The sequence below is a fragment of the Vulpes lagopus genome, chromosome 2, assembly GCF_018345385.1.
Source record: "Vulpes lagopus strain Blue_001 chromosome 2, ASM1834538v1, whole genome shotgun sequence".
NCBI lineage: Eukaryota > Metazoa > Chordata > Mammalia > Carnivora > Canidae > Vulpes > Vulpes lagopus.
The window spans coordinates 173,696,369-173,722,697 of NC_054825.1; the positions used below are offsets into that span (position 1 = coordinate 173,696,369).

Sequence of the window (26,329 nt, forward strand, 5' to 3'; positions counted from 1 at the left end):
ACCTACCAACTTGAAAAGGCCACCTGTCTCCTTTCTGCCCTCTGCATAATGGGGGCGGTTTCTGATTGCACTTGAGAAGCTCCCAAGGAGTTAGTGAAACAAGACATAGGGAGGGGGGAATCCAGGAGAACATTCGAGTTGGTGGGCTCGGCTACTGTGCTGGTTGGCTGCAGCAGTTTCTGCACTCCACCCTGAGCAGGCTCCAGCCAGGATTTGATGTGAGAGCTACAGTAGCAAACCAAAGCACCCAAGAGCTCAGAATCATAAAAGTCTGTCCTCAAGAGCAACACCCGAAGTTCAGGTGGTTGGACTGTTCAGTGTGCAACGGGGAGTCCTAGGTGGTTGTACATGGGGAGCGTGCACTAATAAAGCTGGGATTTCAGACAGATTCCCTCGGCTGCCATAGGAAGAGTGGATCATGAGGGGAGATTAGGGCTGAGAGCCTAGGAGGGCAGCAGCCAGGGAAGGGTGAGGAAAAGCCTCCCAGAACTGTATTCTTGGCTTCTAGCTGCCTTCTACCACCTGTTCCCCGAGGGCCCTGGTCTTTGCAACTGTTCAAAGACTGTCTACTCCAGCCATGTCTATCCTGGGAAAATGAAGAGCAGGGAACTGCTGCGGAACACAGAACAAACCAGCACCGGCCAGTTTCCCCGCCTGCCTACCTGGCTTCAAAGCCAGAATGAGGGCCTCTAGAACCCAGGGAGCGTGGTATCAGTAGATAGTTCCAGAAAGAGATGGAGGCAGAACCAACGTTCCAAATACTGTTTACTTCACTGAAACCGGGAGGCAGGGCAAGGGTATGTGAATGTCCGAGGGGCACCAAGCCTAGGAGTGCACGTTGACGACGGCTACGTAGAGGGCCAGGGTGCTGAGGGCCAGCAGCCCTGTCACCACTGCCCGGGCCAGCAGTGCTGTCCAGCTGCCCAGGGAACAGAGATGGACGAAGGTCCTGTGAGGAAACATCGTAATGAGAGAAGAACAGATAATCTACCCCTACACAGACCCAACCTCAAACCCCACCCAGCTCACTCCATGACAAAGGCCTTGTAGACGCTGAGGAACATCAGGAGGAGGACCGCTGGCCGAAAAGTGTGGTACAGGTCGTAGCGTGTTATCATCCAGACCTGGGCAGATGCGACGATGTAATGCACCTGCAGGGAGGCAGGAAGTCAGGGCAGGCCTCGGGGGAGAGCACGGCCAGCAGCGATGAGGTGTGCGGGGCAGCAGGACTGCGTACCAGACTGATGTTGGAGTCAATGCTCATCTGGATGTACTTCCAGTCAAACTCAATGCCCCGGGCTCCAACCCAGAGAGGGATGCAGCTGAGGAAGGCAAAGGGAGGGATTCTCCAGCACCCAAACACCCTCAGCACCCAGAATCTGGGCCCCTGCCCTCCAGCACCTCCCTAGAACCCAGGTGCCCTTTCTCGGGGATCTGGGCGCCAGGCTGCTGCACACACCGGGACATAATGAGCTCGGCGGTGGCCCAGCCCAGGGCAGCAACCATGATCTTGTACTCCCCCTTGCCTGCGTTCCGGGACATGACAAGGTTGAGGCCGATCAGGTCCGCCACATCCACGCTGGCCTTCATGAACTCCTGTGGGTCGGGTTGACGCGCGAGTGAGCACGGGGGCCAGGGGGCCCCGCTCCTGCACCCCCGCCACCGCCCCGCCCCTTGCCCCACTCACCCCGATGAAGTCATAGATGCCGCCTTCCCAGGTGGGAAAGAAAGTGGCCAGGAACAGCATCTGAGAACAGAAAACAGAGGTCGCTGCAGGGGGACGGGGATCACCCAAGGGGAATGAGTAGGAAGCGGGCGTGGAGGCGGAGGGTGGGGCTCGGGGGGCCCTTGTGGAGCGGGACGGCCAGAAGCGGGGGGCGAGAGTACAGGGTCGGGGTCAGGCACGGAGGTGCGGGGCTAGGCACCCCAGCGGTGGAGGCAGCACCGGGTTCGCGCCTCCCACGAGTCCACGACGCTGCGCCGCCCGGCGGAGTTCCCTCGACTTCACTACAGAGCCACGAGGGGTGGCCCGGAGACCTCGGGGACCCTCCCGGTCCCCCTCCCGGAGCACGTCTCCCAGGGGGAGTTCCCGGGGCGCGGGGGCCTCACCTTGCACAGCTGCACGAAGAGGTAGGTGACGCCGGCCTGCACGCACTTCCAGAAGGCGTTGTACTCCGACCTGCAGGAGCGGGCGGTGAGCCGAGCCCGGGCCCGCGCCCTCCCGCCCGCGGCCGCCCCGCACTCACAGGCCGCTGCACTTGTAGGTGATGAAGTACGGGAAGTAGGCCAGGGCGAAGCAGTTCCCGAAGTGGAACAGGGTCATGGCGCCGGCCGCCCGGCCCGCCGGAGCGCGCGTCTCCGCCTCCGCCGCCTGGCGCCCGAGCCGGGCCTGGCGCCCGCTGCCTCCGCCGCGACCCGCGCGGCCTTCTGGGAGCGGGGGCCCGGCCGGCGCCGGCGCGCTGACGTCACGGCCCGCGGCCGCCCCGCGCCCCCGAGTCTGCGCGGCCCCAGTGCGCCGGCGCGGAGCCAGGATGGGGGCGGGGCCGGGGGGCGGGGCCGGGGGGCGGGGCCGGGGCGGGGCCGGGGCGGGCCGGGGCGGGGCCGGGCGGGCCGGGGCGGGGCCGGGGCGGGGCCGGGGGGCGGGGCCGGGGGGCGGGGCCGGGGCGGGGCAGTGCGGGCGCCCGTGCCCCCAGTGGGACCGGCGCAGCGACACGGGCGCGGCTGGGAGCACTCTGCGTTTTTATTTCACAGCGGGGCGCCCTCCCGCCCCGGGGGAGGCGAGGGCGGGAACGGGGGGCACGGGTTCCGGCCCGGGAGCCCAGGGGAGCGGACGGGGGCCGTCCTGCGTCACTGGTCACGGTTGAACATGTAGCCGAGGAGGTCCACCACCCGGTGACTGTAGCCGAACTCGTTGTCGTACCTGGGAGCGGGGCGGCGGGTCAGGGCCCCCCTCCCGACCGCTCCTGGTCCGCAACCCCCCCCCCCCCCCGCGGACCCCAACCACCTCACCAGGAAATGAGCTTCACGAAGCTGTTGTTGAGCGCGATGCCGGCGTTAGCGTCGAAGATGGACGAGTGGGTGTTGCCCACAAAGTCCGTGGACACGACCTGGGCGTCCGAATTTCAAAGATGAGTGTGGGCGCGGAGCAAGGACCTCCAGGAGCCCAGGCTCCGGCTCTTAGGCACCTGGCCACCGCTTCACCTACAGTGTCTGGGAGCCCTGCTGTGTCCAGGTTCTGGGGGCCGCGGAGGAAGGCACGCGGGGGCTTGGCCTGCGGCCAAAGGGCGAAGAGCACAAACACCCTGAGGCTGCAGCAGTCACGTCCCGGCCAGCACAGAGGCGCCCTCGGAGGCTGGGCCCCCCCCCAACCCGGGGGTTGGCCCTAGTGTGGTGTCGGGCCACAGAGGAAGGTTTCCAGCAGTGGGAGGGGCTGTGATCTGATTTCCTTAAAACAAGAGAGTCTGCTGAGAGTGGACCTGTAGGAGCTAAAGCCGAGACAGCACCAAAGGTGGAAGCGCAGAGATGGCGCGACCGGGAGCAAATGCATGGTGACAGCCGTTCCTTACAGGGAAGACGCCTGGCCTGGCCTACCCTGACCGATTGTTGAAAAGTGGGAGCCACTGTCTTGTTCCTGAGGCACTCACTGGGCAGCTGCAGAAGTGCCAGGCCCCGGGGAGATGGCTGGAGCCACGGAGCCCCCAAGTCCCTGCTTTCCTGTGGTGCACATGCTAGCGGCGCCAACGCTGACCGTGAAAGGGAACCTCAAGTAAGAGGGTCAGAAGGAGAATATCTCACTGAGGACAGAAGCTGAAATCGAGGCTTGGAGCAGCTGAGGCCCGACTGCTTGGCCACCGGGAAGAAAAGCTGTTCAGACCAAAGGAGCAGCAAGTGCAAAGACCCTGAGGCGGGAAGAGCAGCCCTCCAGACCTCCCCAGCCCTGCAGCCCCTATCTTGATACGACGTGAGCGGCTCTTCGGCAACAGGAAAATCACCTTTCCTCCCCAGAGGGCTCTTCCCATGGTCCCCCCCCCTCAGCCCCTACCTCATCCTCGGTGTAGGCAAGGATGCCAGCGAGGGGCCCCTTGGCTGCCGCTTTGATGGCCTCTTTGATGGCCTCGTACGGGGTGGGCTGGGCCAGGCGGCAGGTCAGGTCCACAACAGATACGTCTGGGGTTGGCACCCGGAACGCCATTCCTGTCAGCTTCCTGGAAAATCCCACATTAGGGGTGGGAGTCGGAACCCAGGACTTCTCCATCCATCCCACCTAGTGTCTACTTTCCCCTCAAGGATTGGGGGCCAGTCCAGTCCTCCTGGGGGCGTATCCCAACCCTGGTTGCAGCTTTCTGCCTTCATACCCTTTGAGGTCTGGGATGACTTTGCCCACGGCCTTGGCAGCCCCCGTGGAGGCTGGGATGATGTTCTGGTGGGCGCCCCGGCCATCTCGCCAGGCCTTCTTTGATGGCCCGTCCACAGTCTTCTGGGTGGCAGTATAGGAATGAACTGTGGTCTTGGGGAAGAAGAAGGCCGAGCTGAGCCCTTCTCCTAAGCTCCCAGGCCTGAGGTGGTGACCTGGGTGGGGAAGTCCACAGACCCCGGGAGGGCCAGGTACAGGCCAGGGGCCGGCCTGTCTGGAGGTCGCACAGTGTTTTAAGAGACTTCTCCACTTGGCTCCTCCCCCTGAAACCGGCTCTCTCCCTCTTAACCCCCCACGCTAAGCCAATCCTGGGAAGAGGTGGAGTTTCCCTGCCACCCCTCCTGGCAGCCTCTGTCTCCCAGCTCACCATCAGCCCTTCCACGATCCCAAATCGCTCATGGATGACCTTGGCAAGGGGCGCCAGGCAGTTGGTGGTGCAGGATGCATTGCTGAAACGGGCCAGGTGTGCAAGGGCAGTGTGAGCCCTGCACCCTCGCCTCTCTCGGGTTATGCACACAGGCCTGGTCTTGCGGACGTCAGGATGGGGAGGAGGGGGATCACTGGGGGATCACTGGGGTGCCCTTCAGGCTGAGGGGAGGTGCTGGAGGTACAGCTGGGGACGCTCCCCAAGCATGTTCCCCAGGAGTCCTGCTGTCCTAACCGGGAGTTTTAGGGAAACGGTGACATGACGGCGTCAAGGCTTTGGAAAAGGAGATGTGAAGCAGCACCAGGGGTCTACTGGGAGCGGGGGTGAAGAGGGGGAGGCTGGCATGTCCTCTGGGTGCCACTCACACCCTTAAGAAGGGTGCTGCCCATTACCTGACGACTTTCATGGAGGCAGGATCATAGCTCTTCTCGTTTACCCCCATGACAAACATGGGTGCATCCGGTGAGGGTGCGGAGATGACCACACGCAAGGCGCCTGCCTCGATGTGGCCCTAGAGGAGGAGCACAGGTGGCAGGGGGTGCTTCGAGGGCCGCCTCCACACCCCCTACCCCCCACGGGTGTCTGAGCACCTGTCCCCCACTTACTGAAGCTTCCTCTAAGGACAGGTACACGCCTGTGGACTCCACCACAAAGGGGTTCCCGACAGACTTCCAGGGAATGTCTCGGGGCTGCTTGCTGTGGAGGGGTGGCAGCGCCTGAGCCGGGCTCTTCCAGCGCGGCCCTGCCTTACAGGCACGACCTTCACCGCTCGAAGGCCAACCAGACGCCTTCCTACCCGGCCTGCACCCATCTCTTCCCCCCCCACCCCAACATCCTAGTGGCCCGATGGATTGCACCCTGCTGGTCTCACCTTTCATCACCAACTCCACCTTCAGGCCGCTCTTCCCTCTTTGGCTTTACCACCTCTGCTATGCCCAGGTACAAGCTGCCACCTCCCTGACTCAGGCCTCCAACGCCCAGCGGGACCATCCCTGACTGCTCCTAACCAGGTCAGGCCCATTCTGCATACACCGCACAGAATGGACCCCAGGAAGGTGAGGCCTGCCCCGCTGCTCCTGGGCCCCAGCCCTGGCACCCTCCGCATGACCCTCCTAGCCCCTCCTGTCTTTACCATAGGGCCCCTGCACCAGGAGCCTGCTGCCAGGGGCTGGGCAAGTCCCTGAGGCTTGAGGCAGCCCTGGGGCCAGCAGGCGCTAGTGGTTTGCATGAGAAAGGTAGAGGAGAGGCGCCTGGGTGGCCAGCTCTTGGTTTGGGCCTGGGTCGTGACCTCGGGGTAATGGGATCGAGCCCCATGTCGTGCTCTGCGCTCAGCCTGGAGTCTGCTTGGATTTCCCCTCTCTCGCCCCCTGGCTCTTTTTCTCTAAAACATAAGAAGGGCAGCCTGGTGGCTCAGGGTTTAGCACCACCTTCAGCCCAGGGCGTGATCCTGGAGCCCCAGGATCAAGTCCCACGTCAGGCTCCCTGCATGGAGCCTGCTTCTCCCTCTGCCTGTGTCTCTGCCTCTTTCTCTGTGTCTCTAATAAATTAAAAAAAAAACAAACTTAAAGATTAAAAAAATAAAACATAAGTAAATCTTGTATTTTTTTTTAAAGAAGGTAAAGGAGATTTTGTTTTTGTTTTTGTTTTTGTTTTTTTAGATTTTTGTTTCCTGTTCGAGAAGTTCACATTTCTACTTGGTATCAAATGTTCGTATTTGCAACATCAAACCACCTGTTGTTCTTTCCTGTTTGGCTTTAGCCCACAAGTGATAAAGGGATAAACTGTGTACTGGGTTATTCCCCTCACAGCATTTACCACCACCCTGGTACTTTCTGTGATGATTTGTTGGCATCTCTCTGGTCTTCTAGATTCTGTGCCATGAGCCTGCTCCCTCCAGAGGGCTTCAGTCAGTGCTTGTGGGGTTTTTTTTGTTAGGCATTCTACACACCTTTACTGAACGCCTACCGTGTGCCCGTGTCCTAAGTGCTCTCCCTGTACCCTGGTGACCTGAGGAGGAAGTGCTGTTGCTGGCATTTCTCAGAGGAGCCGGCACCAGGGCGGAGGGGAGGGGCGAACGGGCACCCTAGAGGACCCCAGCCCCTTCCCCAGGCTCTCCTGCCCAGAGGGCTGTTTGAGGATTCCACTCATTCATTCTTCAAGGAAGTACTGAGTCTACCCAGAGTCAGGGCCTGCGTCTGTGCAGAGCAGTGGTGGTGACACAAAGCGAGAGGGCCTTCCTGGCGAGGACGCTGTGGCCTGTGGGACAATGTCCTTCCCACTGTCCCCACACGCCTTTTACCTCCGGCTGTGGTGGGTGTGATCATCATCCCCATCAGAAGCCGCAGGAAGGACAAGTGCTAGGACAAGGGCAGTCCCCTGCCCAAGGTCACCCAACTAGGAAGGGCTGAAGTGCGGATGCCTGGAGGGAGTCGCCAGAGAAGGCAGCTCGTGGGTGCAGGGTGCACACCGAGGGGGCAGCGGTGTGGGGGCCCGGAGGGCGCGGAGGCTGCCCGGGTGGCAGGAGTGCCAGGCTCAGTAAGGAGAGGACCGGGACGTCTGAGCAGTGACTGCCCTGTGGGAATCGTGTTTGGTGTTTCGATTCCAGACTTGGGTCCGCTTCTCATCCTCACCGACCCCGGTCCCTCCCTCCCCGGCCCCGCGGCTGTGCCAGAGGGACCTGGCCGGGGCGCATGCACAGGTGCGTGGGAAAGTCTCGGGCCCAGGGGTCCAGCCGAGGCTGCTAACTTCTATATTTAGAAAGGGAACCTCTGATTACAGGTTCGGGGTTCCCATTTTTTTTATTTTTAATTTTTTTGTTATCTTAAAAGTTTATATTTGAAGCATATTAAACATCTAACCCGATTGCTTTTGATTTACAGATTCTAAACCTATCTTTAAATGGAAGGAAGGGGATCCCTGGGTGGCGCAGCGGTTTGGCGCCTGCCTTTGACCCAGGGCGCGATCCTGAAAACCCGGGATCGAATCCCATGTCAGGCTCCCGGTGCATGGAGCCTGTTTCTCCGTCTGCCTGTGTCTGTGCCCCTCTCTCTCTCTCTCTGTGACTATCATAAATAAATAAAAATTAAAAAAAAAATGGAAGGAAGGACTGGGTGGCGGGCACTGAGGGGGGCACTTGACGGGATGGGCACTGGGTGTTATGCTAGATGTTGGCAAATTGAACTCCAATAAAAATAAATAAATAAATGGGAAAAAAAAACCCCCAACCAACCAACCAAATAAATAAATAAATGGAAGGAAGGGTATTACTATCAGTGTGAACCGTGTGACATGGGTACTCGGCAGCATTGCCCGAGTGTCAGAGGTCTGGTTTAGGGTCTCCAGAGGTGACTGGCACGGTTGGGACAACATGGAAAGGCAGGGGGTCCCCATCAGGACCTGGGGTTTTATTCAGGGGGGATGGGATGCCGTTGGAGGATTTAAGTAGGGGAGTCACCAAGTCCAGTTGATGTTTTTAAAAGGCCCCTGTGGCTGCTGTGTAAGAACCGAGCGGAAACGGTTGGCTAGGTGGTGGTGCCGTTTCCTGGGAAGGGACGTGAATAGGTTTGGGGGTTGAAGGAGAATCAGAAGTTGGGGGTTAAACATATTGAGTTGCTACGCCTGTGAGAAAGCATGTAAATGTGTGTTAAATAAAAAGTAGTTTGAGTAGAGTGGGACACCTTTCTAGATTAGTGCTGTTGAACCATTTTAGGGGTCGGGGACTTCTCGGAAACCCCTCTCCACCCCAGTACCCAGGGGCATGCGTGCACACAGTTTGGGGGATCCTGGCCCCCATGTGAGTGGTTGGAGTCCCGTTCTAGTCCTCTCTACAGCTCCTGCATGGATATGCTGCGGGCCCGAGTCCGAGAGCTGCCCTTACCACTGGAAGACGCTGATCTCCTGGCTGTCTACCACCAGCTTTCCGTTCCTGTGCTCCACGCTCCCCTTGTACCGGCCGTGGGTGGAGTCATATTTAAACATGTACACCTGCGGGCGACAGGATGGCTCCCAGTCTTGGGTGGCAAGGGTAGAGGAGTGAGCGGCCCTAGGGAGTCACCCCCCCCCATGAAGGTTCCACATGGCATCTGGGAGCCTTCCACGGAGCTCTCCTCCCCACTCCCTTCCCAGCTCTACCTTCTGCCTGCTGCTCACCATATATTCTGGGTCAATGAATGGGTCATTCACTGCCACCACCTTAACACCCTTCTGTATGCAGGCGCGTAGCACCAGGCGGCCGATGCGTCCAAATCTGTCCAGGGACAAGGGTGGCGGGGGCGGTGCTCAGAGTCCTCGCCAGCAGGCAGAGGAGGGATGGGAGAGAAAGGGCTAACAGGAGGTGCGCTCTAGGGGGTTGGGTGGGACTCCCAGAGGCGGCGGCGCAGTGCAGGCACTGTCTTCTCTTGCCCACGTGTCCTCTCCGGCCCCTTAATGCTTTTCCTGCTTCCTCTACCCATCCATCCCGCCCTCCTCTTCCTGACTCTGGAGCTGGGAGGATCTTGTAGAACTTCAGGGCAGATTATGTCACTTGGCTTGAAAAGCTCCTCGGCTCTAACTCCGTAGTCAGGTCCAGGCTGCTTACCGCGGCCTGCTAGGCCCCTGCCAGCTCTCCCCCTCCTTCCCCTTGGCTCCCTTGCTTGCTCCCCACACAGATTCCTGCCTGTTCCGAGCGCACTGAGCTGCCCCCACCTCAGAGCTGGCTACCGCGGTCCTTGCCGCTAACTGTACCCGACTCCTGTTCTACTCGTGTCACTGGACTGTCGCGTGCCTTATTTGATTGTTGTCTTCCCGGCAGAATGTGAGCTCTCTGAGGGCCGAGCCCTGTCTACCCCTTCCCTGTGCTTCCTAAGGGTCGGCAGAATGACAGCGCTGATGGCGAGAAGTGGGGGGATGCCCCGGGCAGCAGCCAGAGGGAAGGCTGGGCCCTCGGGCCGGGGCCAGCTCACCCATTGATGCCCACGGTCAGCTTCCGACCCACAGGAGCCTTCTTAGGTTGAGGAGGAGGCGGGGGTTCCTCCTTGACTGGCTCAGGTTTGGGCTCCGGCTCTGGCTCAGGCTGGGGCTCCCGCTCTGCCTCAACTTTGGGCTCTGGCGGAGGCGGTGCTCTGGTCACTGTTGGGGATCGGGTGGGGACAATGAACTGCATCGTCACAGTGGGAGGGAATGAGCCATTTTGGCCACCCGGAACCCCTTGCTGTGGTGGCCTACCCCTGGTGGCCGACCACCTGGCTCAGTTTCCCCACCCTATACGATGCACTCAGTGAGCAGGGGGTGGGCTTGCTTTAAAACACCAATGCCACGGATGCCTGGGTGGCTCAGTGGTTGAATGTTTGCCTTTGGCTCAGGTCGTGATCCCAGGGTCCTGGGATCGAGTCCCATGTCCGGCTCCCCGCATGGAGCCTGCTTCTTCTAATGCCTGTGTCTCTGCCTCTCTCTGTGTCTCTCATGAATAAATAAATAAATAAATAAATAAATAAATAAATAAATACTTAACCCCCCCCCTCCACCAATGCCAGGGACCCTTCCCTGGAGAGTCTAACTGAGTCCACGTTTTTAACAATCACACATGGGGATGATATTGTCTGTGCCTCAGTTTCCTGCTCTGGCAAATGACGATGATAGTACTTCTCTCTGAGAGTCACTGTGATGATTGAGTGAGGTGATGCATGTAATGCTATTGAGAGAGTCTAGGAAACACTCCACTTAAATGAGTATTTCAAAGATCATTTCCCAAACTCATCTGATAATTGCTTTAGCTCAGCGGACCCCAAGCTGTTAGGATAAGAACCCCAGGGCAGGCCTCTTCCTGGGGAAATCTGACTCAGTAGGTCTACACTGAGGCCCAGGAATCCTGGTTCTAAAAGCACTCCAGGTGATCCACAGAGGATAACTCTGGTGATCCACAGAGGCAATACAGGGGTATCATCACATGAAACGAGTGGAAATCCACGCCAGCTTCTACCTCTCCAAAGGTAAACACTTCCACTCCTGTCCTGCATCTGAAAGCCCGCCCCCCCCACACTGCTCGGAGGCCTGCTAGCAGGGCTGTAGACTAGGGCTTGGGGGTAGGGGGGGAGACGTGGAGGCACCAGTCTGGGGGCCTGGCCGGCAGAGGGTTTCCAGCTGGGAATCAGGCCTGACTATCACCCCTGCTCAGCCACCTGCCAGCTGTGTAGTCTTGAGCAAGTCAGGGACCTCTCTGGCCTGTTAACTGGTACCACATCTGACCTGGCTGGGGGCCACTATCAAAGGCTCAGATCTCACCCCCCAATAGGTGCTGACCTCAGCAGAGGGAGGAAGTTGCTGCTAAGAGTGGTTGTGAGGAAAAGGAAGACAGAGAGGTTGGAGAAGAGCTGGAGGAGGAAGGTGGCCGCTGCACTCGGCGCCAGAGTCAAGGGCACTGGAAGGTGCTGGGGCTAGGAGCCGGGGCCACCTGGCCTCTGGGTCTCCCTGACCTCCACGGGCTGCCGCAGACTATGTGGCCTGAGCCTGGACTGTGGGTTTCCTGTGGCAACACCAGTTCTTCATTTGTGGCAGTGACCCTGTGGTTTTGGTGACCCTAGGATGTTTGCATTTCTGGGGGCTCTGCTTCCACTATCAGGAAAGGGGCGAGATCTGTTCATGTGGGTTGAGTGGGAATCTGAGCCCACCCCACGACCTTTCAAAAGAAAACAGCTGGTTCTCCTCTCCCACCTTCCCCCAGGCTCCCCCCGCCTGGTCCAGGGGTGGGGTGCGTCGGCTGGAGGAAAGCTGCTGCACTGGGAAGGAAGAGCCCGAAGGAGCTTCAGTGATGAAGCATCACCTGGTAGGTGAAACAAGGGCCCGGGCGCTCTCCTAATTAGGCAGCCGCTCCCATTTCCTGGGCGCAGCCACCGGCTAGGCGCTGCCCGGGCTCCGGGGGCCAGGGCTGCAAGGCATGTGCTATAAATCCACCTTGCGGAGGGGAAACCGAGGCCCGAGGTCACAGAGCGGGTGCCGGGCAGGGAGGAGGTTCGCAGCCCGCAGCAGAGAACCTGCTTCCTGGGGGGCCCTCCCACCGCCCCCGACCCTGGCGTCCCGCCCACCCGGGCCGGCGGCCAGTGCGGAGGCCGCGAGGGAATGCGGCGTGGCCTCGGCCTGGGTTCACGCGCTGGGGCGTGTGCGCCCCTCGGGCTGGATGCGGTGGGGCCGCCCGGGGGTGGGCGGTGGGGGCTCGGGGTCGGTGGCTCCTCGGCGCTGAGTCCCAGGGCAGCGGCTTGCGCTCGCTCGGTGGCCGCGGCGAGTGGGGACAGTGAACACACCGGCCTCCCCAGGGGTTGGGAGCTGCGGGGAGCGCAGGCCGGCGCCCGAGAGGAGCCTGGCCCCCCCTTGCCTCGGTCCACCGCCCAGGGCGCCAAGGCCTGGGGGGACCCGGACGGCAGGGGCAGGGAGCAGGGGCAGGGGGAGGGACGGAGGGGGGCGCCGCGGCCGCCTCCCGCCCCCTCCCTGGTGCACGCGCGCCGCGGGGGCCCCCACCGCCCTGCCTCCCCTTTCCTTTCCGGGTGGCCCCGCCGCCTCCCTCACCAGGGCACGGCTGTCGCAGCAGCTGGACAACGGTGACATTGGTGAGGACGATGTCGCGTTTCGACATGGCCTAAGGTTTCATGGCCGAGCCGCCCGGGCACCCACCGCGATGTTACACTGCGGTGCCCCGTGCCCCAGGCTAGTGGCGCGAGCTTCTCGCCGCGACGTCACAGTGCCGGGTGATGTCACAGAGGCGGCGGCCGAGCGCGTGACGTCCGCATGCCTTGCCCCAGCGTCCCGAGGCCACCACTGGCGTCTAGCATAGAATCCAGCTTTTTACCCTGGTCCTTAAAGCCCTCTCCTGTCCCCCCCTTCTCCCTGGGCGCCCTGCCTGTGCTGCCCCTCTCCCCCTCGCCCCACCCGGGGGTGAGCTACCCGAGCTGCTTCCTCTGGCCCGGAAAGCCCTGCCCTGTCCTTGCTCGCTGCCTCCTGGTTTCCCTCAGGTGCCGCCCTTTCAGAGGGACCCTCCTAACGCCCTGTAACGTGCTCTCCTCCCTCAGTCACTGTCGCTGGGGCCCTCACCCCTCCATGTACTCCCCTCCCAGGAAGCCTCCTCTGCTTCCCTTCCTGGGTCAGGTGCTCCAACGTGCAAAGCTACTACACGCTCTACATTTTTATTTGCCTCACAGCATCTGTCTCTCTCTGAAAAGCCATCCTGTTCACTCGTTTTCTTGCCAGTTGTCTGTGCCCACCACACCGTACGCTGCAGAGTGGCGGAGAGCTCGTGTCCCTTCGCTTTTCTATCCCATTGACTAGAAGAAGGTTTGGGACCTACAGGGTGCTCGCTCAGTCAATGCCAGAACGAACGCATCAATATCGCCTCCTCCCATTTCTTCGGATTCCCAATCTTGAATTTAAGTGACCTCCAGGCCAGATCCCGTTCTTCCCATGTAGTTTGTCATGATCTAGTTATTGATCTATTTGCTGTGTCGCTGTTCACCACGGGGCCTCCGCCGGTGCCTAGAACCGTGACTGGCACACAGCAGCTTCGGGGGACCAACAGGACAGATGCCTCCTTTTAACGCACTGAGGGTGGGGGCTCATTTGCACATCTGTGATTCACAGGCACCTTCACCTGCAGGGCTGGCTGACCAAGAGTTAGGGGGTGGAGGGGTTTGGGCTGGGAAGGAGTCGTCATCCCAGATAGAGGTGTAAAGCAAGAAGGGGCACAATGACATAACCTCTTCCTTCCCCAAGCCTTCATGGGAACTCAGTTTGCCAAGCACCTGCAATGGGACAGGCGAGGGTGAGGCTCTCCTGCTTGGGTGGCCCGGAGAGGTGGAACTGAAAAGAAATCGGGTGTACCGATGGGGAATTTCAGTGACCCAAGACCAAAATGCAGGTATTAAGTAAACAAAGAGGGGGGGACAAACTTAACACATATGATGGGGGAGGGGATGCGGGGTGTGGAAGGTCACACGAAGAAAGCCAGGACTGAAAGGGGGTCGGTTTTGTACAGCTTTACAAGAATAGGAAAAGCTAGATGCAATTGAAGATTTTCTTAGAAAATATAAAGGATCCACACTGGTGCAAAAGAAATGGCAAATCCGAGCAGGCCAACAAGAGAAGAACCGGAGTTAAGATCTATCCTCCCCGAGGCTGATTCAGGTCCGGATGACTTTATGGGCAAGATCTGCCAAAGCATCGGGGGCAGGTGTTTGCCAGCCTGCAGGAGCTGGTGCAGGTCCTAACCCGAGTGGGGAAGCCGGGTGGCAGCCGGTGGCAGCTCGGTGGCAGCTCAAGCCCCTGCCCACTGGCCAGCACACTTCCTGGGAGTGCCGCTGCTCAGGGCGGCCTCGACCCTGGGCCCTGAAACTTCCCCTGCTCCCTCCCTCTGGGAAAGCAGCAGGCTCCCATTACCCAAACCAGCAGAACAGCCACGGAAGGACAACTCCAGGCCAGTCTCTCGTGGGGACAGATGCCAAAGTCCCGAATCAAATAGTGGCCAGTGGGCATGGGATGGACAGAGATGGGGCTGAGGGAGACGGTGGGATGGCAGAGAGAGCGGTGGGCAGAGCCTTTCGGGAGGAGAACCACCCCCCCAATCTCGGGTGGATTTGGAGTCTGCAGCTCACGGCCCACCCCTCCCCACCCTGCAATCTCCTGGCAGGGGCAACTCCCTCATTTAGGTGCTGGACGAGGCCAGGGGAGCCACACCTGAGGTTGCCCAGGGATTTGACTTTGTCCCTGGAGCATGAGACAGGAAAACAGATTTAATGAGCCCCAGCTTGGAGAGTTGGCATGCTTAGTCACCCTCTATAGGCAGTGTCTAGGAACGACAGAGGCTCCCGGGTCTCTGGCCTGGGTGTCCAGGACCCGGGAGGGAAGTGTGGGGCCTCCGAGGGAAGCGGGCCTGCTCGCTCTCATTTGAGCAAAGCCTGAAAACTCGTGCGATTCTCACCACACCTGGGCACCCACGCACATAACTCTGCGCCCCCACTTGCTCACGCCCTACACATTCCTTCCCGCCAGCCTTCCCACCAGTGATCCCACCTCCACCCCCTCTCCGTCTCTCCCCTTGGCACCAAAACCCAAATATCTCTCACCCCTGCACCCAACTTACCTAACACCCACTGGCTCTTGCTCTTCTGGTCTCTGCCTGCCTCTGCACTAGCCCCGCATGGCTGTGCTGCCTCAGGCCTCCCGGCCACGCCTGCCCTCCCTTCTCATGGCCCTCTTCCCGCCCAGGGCAGGCTCCCGCCATCCCCCTCCAACCCGTGCCACCATGTCAACACTTGGGGCTTTAGGTCGGCACTGAGGAGGCCCCAGGAGGAAGAGGGAGGGAAGGATGAGCTCCTGGCTTCCAGCCCAGGTCCTGGCTGACGGTCTCCTGCTGCCCCAGGTCCTCGGCCCCTCCCCGTGGCTGCCTCAACCGGCTTTTCAGGAGACACTGCGTCCTGTCCCAGCTCATGGCAATCGGTCCTCTGCCCTTGCCCAAGGGCTGGGAAGCAGGCGGCCAAGGTTCTGTTATGAGAATGCACCCTGGCTCCAAAGTCTGTAACCCTCCCCGAGGGGCCCCCCACTACTCTGGGGACCCAGGCACCCTTCTCTCCATCAACATCTGAGACTCAGGCTCGGCCTTGGCCTCTCGTCCCTTGGCTTCCCTTAGCAAGCATACTATGTGTGCTTACATCACATACCTTTTGGGAGTGCTTCTTTTAATCCACCCATTTGTTCAATAAATAAATATTTACTAGACCCCAGGCAATGTTCTAAAAATTGAGGATATAGCAGTGACCAACACAAAAGCCCTGTCCTCTGGAAGTTTACAATCTGATAGGTGAGGCAGACAATATAAAAGATAATTTTGGATCGTGGTACGTGCCTATAAAAACAAAGGGATCATATCACCCAGGATAACTGAGGGATGGCCAGGGAAGGTTTTTTTGAGGTGACATTTGAACCAAGAACAGAACGAGAAAGAACCCACCACGTGAAGATGTGAGTTCTGCCTTCCAGGCAGAGAGGACAGCAAGTGCAAAGGCCATGGGGCAGGGATGAGCCTGGTGTGTCTGTGGGCTGGGGAGAAGACCTGTGGGGCTGGGATGTGGTAAGAGTTGGGATGGGGGGTTGTCAGCAAGAACAGAAAGAGCAAGGTCTGATGAGTCTCTCAACTCTCCAAGAGTGTACTCCTCCCCGTTGACTATACCTCCCATCTTCCCAGATTCTTGCTGCTGGGGAAACAGGATACTTCCATCCCCTGAGAGGAGTGACGAACCAGCCCTGGGTCCTGGGGATGGGGGTGACTGGTGGGGTTGGGAGAGAGGAGGCCTGGATAGTGGGTGAGGAATGAAAAGAGGAGGTGGTTGGAAGGGCAGACATCTGGGCTTTGGGGTGGAGGGCCTGAGCTGGGCAAGGAGCAAAGATGCCACGTGAGTGTTCTCCACTCATGACTCACCTTCTCTTCCTCCTCCTCTTCATTGCTCAACTCAAAGCTCCCTGGGAAATACCTCCCTGACTGGGGACCAAGTCAATGCCTCACAGGGGTAATTGAGTCATGAGGGGTGGAGAAGAGGGAGGGAAGGAGAGTATAAATAGCAGCTTTGCTTCCCTGGCTCCTCTCTGCATCCTCCCCAACCTGCCAACAGCATGCACCTTGCCAGTGTGGTCAGCTCCTGCTCCCTCCTACTGCTATTGGGGGCCCTTCCTGGATGGGCGGCCAATGATGACCCCATTGAGAAGGTCATTGAAGGAATCAACCGAGGGCTGACCAATGCAGAGAGAGAGGTGGGCAAGGCCCTGGAAGGCATCAATAATGGAATCACTCACGCTGGAAGGGAAGTGGAGAAAGTTTTTAATGGACTTAGCCACATGGGGAGCCAGGCCGGCAAGGAACTGGACAAAGGCGTCCAGGGACTCAACAGCGGCTTGGACAAGGTAGCCCATGAGATCAACAGTGGCATCGGACAAGCAGGAAAGGAAGCTGAGAAGTTTGTCCATGGGGTCAACAACGCTGCTGGACAGGTTGGGAAGGAGGCAGACAAAGTGATTCAGGGGGTCCATCATGGGGTCAACCAGGCTGGGAAGGAGGCGGAGAAGTTTGGTCAGGGGGTCCACCATGGGGTTAACCAGGCTGGGAGTGAGGCAGAGAAGTTTGGCCATGGGGTCCATCATGGGGTTAACCAGGCTGGAAAGGAGGCAGAGAAGTTTGGTCAGGGGGTTCATCATGGAGTTAACCAGGCTGGGAAGGAGGCAGAGAAGTTTGGTCAGGGGGTCCACCATGGGGTTAACCAGGCTGGGAACGAGGCAGAGAAGTTTGGCCACGGGGTCCATCATGGGGCTAACCAGGCTGGAAATGAGGCAGAGAAGTTTGGTCAGGGGGTTCATCATGGAGTTAACCAGGCTGGGAAGGAGGCGGAGAAGTTTGGTCAGGGGGTCCACCATGGGGTTAACCAGGCTGGGAGTGAGGCAGAGAAGTTTGGCCATGGGGTCCATCATGGGGTTAACCAGGCTGGAAAGGAGGCAGAGAAGTTTGGTCAGGGGGTTCATCATGGAGTTAACCAGGCTGGGAGCGAGGCAGAGAAGTTTGGTCAGGGGGTCCACCATGGCGTTAACCAGGCTGGGAGCGAGGCAGAGAAGTTTGGCCATGGGGTCCACCATGGGGTTAACCAGGCTGGAAAGGAGGCAGAGAAGTTTGGTCAGGGGGTCCACCATGGGGTTAACCAGGCTGGGAGCGAGGCAGAGAAGTTTGGCCATGGGGTCCATCATGGGGTTAACCAGGCTGGGAAGGAGGCAGAGAAGCTTGGTCAGGGGGTCCACCATGGGGTTAACCAGGCTGGGAAGGAGGCAGAGAAGTTTGGTCAGGGGGTCCACCATGGGGTTAACCAGGCTGGGAGCGAGGCAGAGAAGTTTGGCCATGGGGTCCACCATGGGGTTAACCAGGCTGGGAAGGAGGCAGAGAAGTTTGGTCAGGGGGTCCACTATGCTGCTGGGCAGGCTGGGAAAGAGGGAGACAAAATAATCCAAGGAGTCCACCATGGGGTTGACCAGGCTGGGAAAGAAGCAGAGAAGTTTGGCCAGGGGGTCCATCATGGAGTTAACCAGGCTGGAAAGGAGGTGGAGAAGTTTGGTCAGGGGGTCCACCATGGGGTTAACCAGGCTGGGAAGGAGGCAGAGAAGTTTGGCCAGGGACTCCACCATGGTGTTAACCAGGCTGGGAAAGAAGCAGAGAAGTTTGGCCAGGGGGTCCATCATGGAGTTAACCAGGCTGGAAAGGAGGTGGAGAAGTTTGGTCAGGGGGTCCACCATGCTGCTGGGCAGGCTGGGAAAGAGGGAGACAAAATAGTCCAAGGGATCTATCCTGGGGTCAACCAGGCTGGGCAGGAGGTGGAGCACTTTGGCCAGGGAGTTCACCATGCCGTTGAACAGGCTGGAAAGGAGGCAGACAAAGTGGTCCAAGGGGTCCACGATGGGGTCAACCAGGCCGGGAAGGAGGCAGAGAAATTTGGTCAGGGGGTTCATCATGGAGTTAACCAGGCTGGGAAAGAAGCAGAGAAGTTTGGCCAGGGGGTCCATCATGGGGTTAACCAGGCTGGGAAGGAGGCAGAGAAGTTTGGCCAGGGGGTCCATCATGGGGTTAACCAGCTGGGAAGGAGGCAGAGAAGTTTGGTCAGGGGGTCCACCATGGGGTTAACCAGGCTGGAAAGGAGGCGGAGAAGTTTGGTCAGGGGGTCCACCATGGGGTTAACCAGCTGGGAAGGAGGCAGAGAAGTTTGGCCATGGGGTCCATCATGGGGTTAACCAGGCTGGGAGTGAGGCAGAGAAGTTTGGTCAGGGGGTTCATCATGGAGTTAACCAGGCTGGGAAAGAAGCAGAGAAGTTTGGTCAGGGGGTCCACCATGGGGTTAACCAGCTGGGAAGGAGGCAGAGAAGTTTGGCCAGGGGGTCCATCATGGGGTTAACCAGGCTGGGAGCGAGGCAGAGAAGAATTCCCGCAGTGACATGGGCGTTGGGTTTTCTTTCCGGACAATGAGGGGGGAGGAGGCTAGCCTATGTCTCCCGTCCGGGCCCCAGTCACCCTAGATGGCAGCAGGTCACCAGGGATAGAGGAACTTGGGAGACCCCCCAAGGGCCAAGGGGTTGTAATGACAGTCTGGGCTTGGTCCGCAGGGCGCTCATCCAGGCGTTTCCACCGGCCAGCACCAGCACGGAGGGGGCGCAACCACCACGTTGACATCTGGAGTAAGTCTCCCCAGCGCAGGGGGGCCTGGGAGGGGAGGGACGGGGCCCTCCTGGGATGGCGGTGGGGCACCTGCTGGTGACCAACCCTCTTGTGCTCGAATTCCAGGCTTCGGTCAACAGGCCTTTCATCAGCTTCCCAACTCTGTGGCAGGTGAGTGCCCGCGGCCAGTCAACCCGTGTCCACTGTCTTGGGAGATGTTCTCACGCCCCCTTCCCTCTGTGGACAGACTCAGCCTCGCAGAAACCATCAGACCTGTCTCCCAGCTCGGCCTTCCCTTTCTTCCTCTGCTCTTTGTCCCTCATCCCCCGCTCTCCTCTTCTGGCTGCTTTCCATTCCCTCCGAGGCAAATGCAAGCTGGCAATACGGACCCGGGATGGGGGGTCATCTGCTGAAGCCCCCCCTCAGTGTGCTCACTGCTTCTCATCACTCCCCTTGATTCCCTCCCTCTCTCCCTCCCTCCTCCCACTGTGAGTCCCTCTGCTGCCTCACAGCAGTGTGCCGGGGAGTGGGAACCTGTCCTTTCCCTGGCTGACAGGACCACCCCCTCCCACCCACCCCCACCCCAGTGTGAAGGCTCCTGTGGGACCGTGGCCCTACTCTGGGCCCAGAACAAAGTCCCAGCTTTGCATTTCTCTCTGCATTTAGCATGTCAGCTGCTTGAGACTGGGGCAAAAGGATGAGGGTGGGGAACAGCCCTGTGGTTGGGCCCAGAACCCAAAGGCACAGCCTCATTTATTCCTGGGCTGTGGGGATGCCAGGGGACCCCCTGAGGCAAAATGACAAGGCCCTGGGCTCCCACACAGCCCCTGGCACCCCTGCCTGGGAGGGCTGGCTCCCTGTTCTTCCTGAACCCAGGAGCCACCTTCCTGAAGACGTTGCCAGGAACATAAGCTACTCCTAGGCCCGGGAAGCTAATACCAATGTCCCCCTCATTTCTCTAGGGGGCCGGAGGGCAGAGGTCTTGATCCCCTCAGGGCTGTGTTCCGGCATTCATTCCCTCTCTCCTCTCTTCCAGAGCATCGCCAACATCATTCTCTAAACTGATGCACTGGCCTCACTCAGCAGACTGACATTCCTGTTGTCATACTGGCTGAAATGACCTGGGGGACCTGGGGGTAGGGGGGACAGACTTCCTGAGTCCGTAAGGGGGCTGTACTGGGATTTGTGAATAAATACGACGCCTTATATACTCTCATCATGGTCCACTCTGCTCCCCGAGGAAGGGCTGGTGGGGGGAGGCTTCTCTTTTCTTGCTATTTGCCAAGGGAGTTGGGGGCTGGTGCACAGGGGGGCCGAGCTGGAGAGTCCAGGTCAGTAGGGCCAGATACAAGAGGGCGCTCGCAGGGACAAGCCACGCTTCGCGACTGTGCAAAATCTGTGAGTGCTCGGCATTAAGAGGAGCATCTGTGCAGAGAAGGCCCCTTCAGGCCAGCAGTGGGGGCAGAAGCACCAGGGAAGAGAATGGCGGGAACCTAGGTGGAGCCCAAGGCCGGAGGTGGCAGGGAGCATCCTCCTGTGGGGGGTGTGGCACCAAAGGAAAACAATGATAACCTGTATTTATTGTGCAATGCTGGGCTCCCTGCTGGGTGCTTTCCATGCATGACATCACCGAATCCTCCCAACCCCCCAGTTAGGTAAGAGGTTCTGGTATTGCCCCTTTTTACGGAGAGGCACGTGGAGGCTGTCGCAGGTTAAGAAACACCACCAAGGTCACATAGTCAGGAAGTGGAGGGGAAATGGCTTGAGAGCTCACAAAGCATATTCTGAAAATACAGATTTTTTTTTTTCTGTTTGGCATCAAGTCGTGGGGAATCGCGCATAGGGGAGACGGAAGAGATGCGTGTGGGAGATCCTGGCACGGGGGACGAGCACCAAAGGTGCAGGGGGGAGGCACACGGACGCCCGGAGGCCGGGCCTCTTTACAACGGCGGCAACGGGGGACACAGAGGCCCGGTTTTCAGGTGCATGGTGCAGCTCCTGCTCACTGAGCACTAGCTAGCTCCCAGGGCTGTGGGAAGAGCCAAAACCATTTAAGCCTCTCACAGCCCAAAAGGCAGAAGCCCTTTTGGGATCCCCATTGCATGGATGAGGACAACAGAGGCTCAGAGGGGCCAGCGCCTTGGCCGTCCGCCGCCAGAACCGGACCTTTCATAGTTGCCTAAAAAGTTTCTAGAATGCCCGCCGAGCACTGGCCTGGGTGCTGGGTGCTGGGGCACGTGCACGCCTATTAGGACCATGGGCCTGTGGGCAGCTTCCTTTCCTTCTAGGGGCCACAATTTCCTACTACAGATGGGGAGGAGGGTTGTTTGCAGGGGAGGACGACAAACACGGCTCCCAGCACCAAAATTCCATCACCGGTGGGAACAAAAATTGCCCTTGCGGGGTTCCCAGGAAAGCAAATACAAAGCGATGAATCAGATGCATCGACAAGAAGTAGGCACCCCCAGGAGGGGCAGGGGCTGCACGTGCACGGTAACGGGGACGTTCCCGACGCTTCGCGTTCACTGCATTTTTCCTGATTTGTAGAACACCATCATTTTTGTGACATATGGTCCTTCCCTTCCCCTACAATATTTTTAATTTGAAAAGATTTCAAATGCACCATAAAGGTGAAAGAATTTTATAGCCGATGCCCGCGGAGCCCCCACTCACGGTCTGCCGCTAACGCGCTGCTCTCCTTGCTTTGTCGCACACCCATCTGTCACCGTCTATCCACCTTGCCACACGTCAACACGTTTTGGGTGCCTCTCAAAGTAAACGGTGCTCGTCCGTTTCCTGCATTTTAATAAACAAGAAGCACTCCTTCAGACCCCACATTTACTGAGGGCCTACTACTCTGTGCTGGAGCTCGTGTCCTACAAGCGGGAGAAGGCCCTTCTGGAAAGGGCATATGCGAGCGGATCATTCTTTCCCACAGCGAAAGCTCTCCCTGACTTCATCTGTACGCACATTTTCTTGCTGGGTTTACTTGGATGGGGGTCCCGAAAGTGCTGGAGACATATGGGATAATCCTGCGTGCGTGTGTGTGGGGTCAATCTTGGGAGGCTTCTGGGAAAGAACTGAGCCGGTTTTGAAGGGTAAAGAGGCATGGCTCACTTCTGCCTTGGGGCCTGCTGTCCCCTCCCTCTGCTAGGAACATCCTTGTGTCCCTCTGGCCCCCTGCGTGGGCTCCTCCTCACCCTGCAGGGGCCCGCTACTTGACCGCACAACCCGCCCAAAGGGCTGCCTTTCCCATCCTCTGTCCTGGCGCGCTGATCTTGTCTCTTCACAGTGCTTAGGACAAGGTGCGATGATATATTTGCTCGTTCAATGTCCATTGTCCCCCTAGACCAACATGTTCCGGAGGAGAGGTTGAGGCCAGGCACGAGTGGCCGGCAGCTAACAGAGGGCAGGCCCCTGCCTCGAGCAGACTTGGTTTCCCTTTTGGCCATGGAGTAGGTGGGAGCCAGAACCAGGCACCTGAGAGGACAGGTGGAGGCAGGCTGGGGGTGAGGAGAGGAGGGGCCGGGTTGTGCAGACGTGATGTGGAGGAGAGGGGAGGGTAGTTCAGGCGGGACCCTCATTACTGGGTGCTGAGCGCTGACAGGCATGATTCGTTCTCCGTCATCTCTAGCTCCCCGAGCTCCCTGTGAGGCAGGTACCGTGACTGTCCCCCTGAGGCCACCGAGCTAGTAAGTGGCGAAGATCTGGCTCCTGGTCAAGAGCACTTCCTTGCTGCTGGTCTCTGCTGGCGAGGTGGCCTGCTTCCCTGGGACCTTCGGGGAGGGAGGGGAGGGGGCTACTTCCAAGCAAGTCCTCTTTAAAAATGAAGTGTCTGCGTTCAGGAGGGGTGTGTGTGTGTGTGTGTGTGTGTGTGTGTGTGTGTGTGTGTGTGTCTGTGTTGTGTTTTTCAAAATTAAACTGCCAAGGAGATACCCCAACATCAACATGGCCAACACTAGCAGGAACACCGAGGGCGCGCTCCTGGGTGCCAGCCACTGCCCTGGGTGCCTGGCGAGGATTACCTCGCTTCACCCTGGCATTCCTGCCTCTTACAGACAAGGAAGGTGCTGCTCAGGTGGGTCAAGCTCCCAGCTAGTAAAGGGTGCAGTTAGGGCTTGAAGCCCGGCTCCACGATAGGTACTGCGCACAAGGGAGCCAGCAGATGCCAGTCCGAGGCCCAGGACACCACGCAGGGGAGCGGAGACACCACCCAGACCCAAGGCCTCATCTCCTCTCTCTGCTTGAGAGAGGGGGTCCCCCTGACCCCCACAAAGCCTCCTTCCTGGTCTCTGTACCCACCTCCTGCCCCCTATTTCCCCGGCCTGTCTGTCAGAGGGACCCTGTTAACGCTGAGTCAGACCATAGGCCTCCTCAGTCAAAACCCTCCACTGGTTCTACCTCATTCAGAGTAAGAGATAAAGTCCTCACAATGGCCCAAGTCCCCAAGTCCCCCCCCATCTGGGTCGGTTTCTTTTTGACTCCAACTCTCCCCTTCCCCCCCAACCTGCTCCAGCCACAATGGTCCTTAAATAGAGTAAGGAGGTTCCTGCCCCGGGGCCTTTGCACTGCTGTCCCTCCACTTGGGATCCTCTATCCCCAGACATCCTCATGGCTCACTCTCTCACTTCCTCTGGGTGTCAGTTCATAGGTCACATCTCAAAGAGCCTTTCCTGATGACCGTATTTAAGATCCTCCGTCTTCTCTAGTCCCTTACCTCCCACTATTCTTCCTCCTTAGTGCTCACCACCTGAGACGCTCGTCACAATGACTGTGAGCTCCCTAAGGAGAGCGATTCAGGCGATCCTCTTCCACGCTCTATCCCCCGCGCCTAGAACAGGTGTGCCACACAGTAGGTACCCAGTAAACCCTTACGGAGTGAATGAGGTAGTGACTTAGAAAAGCTGAAATCAGAGGGTCTTGGACATGAGGTCGGGCATGTCAGATTTGTGGATGCCAAAGGAGGGATGGGGACGTAGGAGAAAAAGTTATTTGGGGTCAGACGGACCTGGGTCAAATTCCGACGGCACCACGTTACCACGATCGTTTTCAAATATGCTCTTATGTGTGTGTTTACCAGCCCTGGGCCTCAGTCACCTCACCTGTAAAATGGGAACGTCTGCTCTCCCCCGCCCCCCAGGTTGTGGTAAGGATTCAATGAGATCACGCATGTGGAAGCACTTAGTCTTCTATTTGGTTCACAGCAGGTATTTCATACATGTGCCTTCAGACCACGCGAGGTGACCTCTAGGTCCAGAGATGTCTGAGGGTAGTTCCCCCAGGAGGTAGAACATGGACGTGTGGGGGGGGGTCCGGGCCCAGGAACGTGGTTTTGAATACGTCTGAATCACACCGCAAGAGCCATGCCCTTTTCTGTTTTCTCTGAAGCTTTCTGATTATGTTAGAGAATAAGACTCCATTTCTGTGCTCGTGTGCCCTGAACACCTCCCTCATACTTGCTAACCTCCCTTTTGACCACAGGAGCTGCAGCCAGCTATGATGTAACGTCACTGTGTGCTTCTTCGCTATGTTTTCTGGCACTTTCTATTTAGGGGCAAGTGATCCCGGCTTTCCACTTGCAGTAGCAACATAAAATAAACTTAAGAAAGTAAACTGGCTTAAAGAAAGTATTAGTAATAGAGGTGGGTCAGAGGCAGCTACACACCACGTGAAGGTGCTGTCCCGCGAGGGAAGCATGGGAAGGAGTCTCTGAGTCACCAAGTGCTCTGCCTCCAGCCCCCTGGTCCTGCCCCGGGAAGTGGAAACACCAGGCTCAGGGGCTGGGGGGCCCACCAGCAATCCGGAGGCCTCAGATTTACTCCTGCTCCCTGCCCCCACCCGCCACATGGGCCCAGGGCAAAACCACAGCCAATTCCATCCAGAGAAGAATGAGGGTTTGGACAAGCAGGAGGAGGTCTGAGACCGATGACCACAGAAAGCGCCGGGAGTGGGCCTTGGGAGTGGGGCAGGCCTGGGCTTGGCCATTCCCGTCCGAGCTCCAGCTTCTCTGTCTCGAAACGGGGCAATGAGACGACTATCTCCCAGGGACTGTGTGAGCCTTGAAGTGCTTAGTCCAGCGCTGGGCACACAGAGCCCTTGATAAACTGGAGCTGCAGGGACGATTATGATGATTATTACCACTACCACCATTATCATTGTCATTAAAAAGAGGTGGAATAACAGGGAGGTAGGAGGTGCCCAGGACAGACAGGGATGGTGTTTACGCAGCGAGAGGTGTTGGATGTTACAAGCTGGGGTGCGGGTGCTGGGGTGGAGAGAGACTTACAGAACATTGAGAAAGGCGGATGGAAACCGGCCCCTCCTAACTAGGTGATGAGTCCCAGTGATACAAGGCCCCGGGGCCCTGGGAGCAGAGAAGCAACCCCGTGCTGGACTGGGGTGAGACCGGGAAGATGCCTGAGCTCCGTGACCTGAGCTGGGATGGGGGGGGGGCATTCTACTGACCCAGGGCTCTGGGGGGAGGTGAGGCGGTGGGGCGTGGGGGCTCAAGTCGGTCCCCTGCCGGTGCAGCCCGGGCCCTGGGGAGCCTGGGGATGGGTGGGGTGAGCAGCAGCCCCAGTCCTCTCAGGAGGCTCTGAGCTCACACACGTGCCCCTGTGGGCCAGGTAAACAGGATGGGTGCCTGGGTCAGCTGCTCCCTCCCACTCATCCCCTGGGGGTGGCTGGCCCGCCCAGCTCCCTGCTCCGCACCCAGCTTTCTCAGCCAAGAGCAGCCCGAGCCCTGAGACGCCCTGATGACCACTCTCGGGCTGGCCACTTCCTTCCTTGGTACCTGGGGTTCCCACTGAGGGCAGGCTCACAGCTCCCAGACTCTGTGGGCTGGAAGGTGTGGGAGAGTGTGAGGACAGTTACCTTTAGGTGGCCGAATGGGAGGGAAGAAAGATGGGAGAGACAAAGGCCACCAAAACTGAGAGAGCAAGGCCAAGAAAGGGCACCTGCTTCTCATCCCGGTGCGCCTGGCCCAGGCTGGCTTACACCTGGCGGGGGTGGGGGGGAGGTCCCGCTGCACTGGATTCTCTACGCTTGCCTCCTGGTTGGGTTGGGTCCTGCCTGTGGTTCCTTTCTCTTAAGTCCTCTCCACACCACCACCTCTAGGAGACACCAAGCACCTATCTCCTCAGATGCCCCCATCTCCACCCTGCGCCCCAAATTCCTGGGGTTGGGAAATCGGAACACTTTTGCACCTGCCTCATCCCGTTTCTTCCTCCCCAGTGCTCCGGCTCCCTCTCTGTTTCAACACAGACTCTCAGACTCACAATTATGGCTCATT

General features: G+C 58.8%; 3 protein-coding genes across 5 annotated transcripts; 1 reads left to right on the forward strand and 2 right to left on the reverse strand.

The window, feature by feature from the left end:
* Positions 1–748: 748 nt before the first annotated feature.
* On the reverse strand, positions 749–2,436 carry TMEM147 (transmembrane protein 147). Its single transcript, XM_041744406.1, has 7 exons — positions 2,247–2,436; positions 2,110–2,179; positions 1,688–1,747; positions 1,460–1,596; positions 1,238–1,322; positions 1,030–1,151; positions 749–949 (listed from the first exon to the last, which is right to left on the reverse strand). The coding sequence occupies exons 1-7, from the start codon at positions 2,321–2,323 to the stop codon at positions 826–828; spliced, it is 675 nt and encodes a 224-aa protein (XP_041600340.1). The 5' UTR covers positions 2,324–2,436; the 3' UTR covers positions 749–825.
* A 197-nt stretch (positions 2,437–2,633) lies between these two features.
* On the reverse strand, positions 2,634–12,504 carry GAPDHS (glyceraldehyde-3-phosphate dehydrogenase, spermatogenic). Of its 2 annotated transcripts, XM_041745113.1 has the most exons (11): positions 12,378–12,504; positions 9,782–9,947; positions 8,991–9,087; positions 8,719–8,825; positions 5,447–5,537; positions 5,234–5,352; positions 4,782–4,863; positions 4,356–4,507; positions 4,043–4,205; positions 3,010–3,107; positions 2,634–2,920 (listed from the first exon to the last, which is right to left on the reverse strand). In XM_041745113.1, exons 1-11 carry the CDS (start codon positions 12,442–12,444, stop codon positions 2,848–2,850), a joined length of 1,215 nt encoding a protein of 404 aa, XP_041601047.1. In that variant the 5' UTR covers positions 12,445–12,504; the 3' UTR covers positions 2,634–2,847. The 2 variants fall into 2 exon arrangements, with proteins under 2 accessions (XP_041601047.1, XP_041601048.1); XM_041745114.1 differs by lacking the exons at positions 8,991–9,087; positions 9,782–9,947 and having other exon boundaries at positions 12,378–12,485.
* Positions 12,505–16,451: 3,947 nt separating this feature from the next.
* SBSN (suprabasin) lies at positions 16,452–20,248 on the forward strand. Of its 2 annotated transcripts, none has more exons than XM_041745115.1 (4): positions 16,452–16,841; positions 18,987–19,058; positions 19,165–19,209; positions 20,075–20,248. In XM_041745115.1, exons 1-4 carry the CDS (start codon positions 16,467–16,469, stop codon positions 20,096–20,098), a joined length of 516 nt encoding a protein of 171 aa, XP_041601049.1. In that variant the 5' UTR covers positions 16,452–16,466; the 3' UTR covers positions 20,099–20,248. The 2 variants fall into 2 exon arrangements, with proteins under 2 accessions (XP_041601049.1, XP_041601050.1); XM_041745116.1 differs by having other exon boundaries at positions 16,452–16,754.
* The last annotated feature ends 6,081 nt before the right edge of the window (positions 20,249–26,329 follow it).

What these genes read in the sequence shown, in the direction of transcription:
- TMEM147 (XM_041744406.1), bottom strand. Translation starts at nt 2,323, where the DNA reads ATGACCCTGTTCCACTTCGGGAACTGCTTCGCCCTGGCCTACTTCCCG. An exon ending in TCTTCGTGCAGCTGTGCAAG is followed by an intron (nt 1,748 to 2,109) that starts GTGAGGCCCCCG and finishes TTCTGTTCTCAG; the next exon opens with ATGCTGTTCCTGGCCACTTT. An exon ending in GCCGAGCTCATTATGTCCCG is followed by an intron (nt 1,323 to 1,459) that starts GTGTGTGCAGCA and finishes TGCCTTCCTCAG; the next exon opens with CTGCATCCCTCTCTGGGTTG.
- SBSN (XM_041745115.1), top strand. Translation starts at nt 16,467, where the DNA reads ATGCACCTTGCCAGTGTGGTCAGCTCCTGCTCCCTCCTACTGCTATTG. An exon ending in TCAACAACGCTGCTGGACAG is followed by an intron (nt 16,842 to 18,986) that starts GTTGGGAAGGAG and finishes CTTGGTCCGCAG; the next exon opens with GGCGCTCATCCAGGCGTTTC. An exon ending in CCACCACGTTGACATCTGGA is followed by an intron (nt 19,059 to 19,164) that starts GTAAGTCTCCCC and finishes CTCGAATTCCAG; the next exon opens with GCTTCGGTCAACAGGCCTTT.
- GAPDHS (XM_041745113.1), bottom strand. Translation starts at nt 12,444, where the DNA reads ATGTCGAAACGCGACATCGTCCTCACCAATGTCACCGTTGTCCAGCTG. An exon ending in GGATCGTGGAAGGGCTGATG is followed by an intron (nt 4,508 to 4,781) that starts GTGAGCTGGGAG and finishes TTCTTCCCCAAG; the next exon opens with ACCACAGTTCATTCCTATAC. An exon ending in GTCATCCCAGACCTCAAAGG is followed by an intron (nt 4,206 to 4,355) that starts GTATGAAGGCAG and finishes GGGATTTTCCAG; the next exon opens with GAAGCTGACAGGAATGGCGT.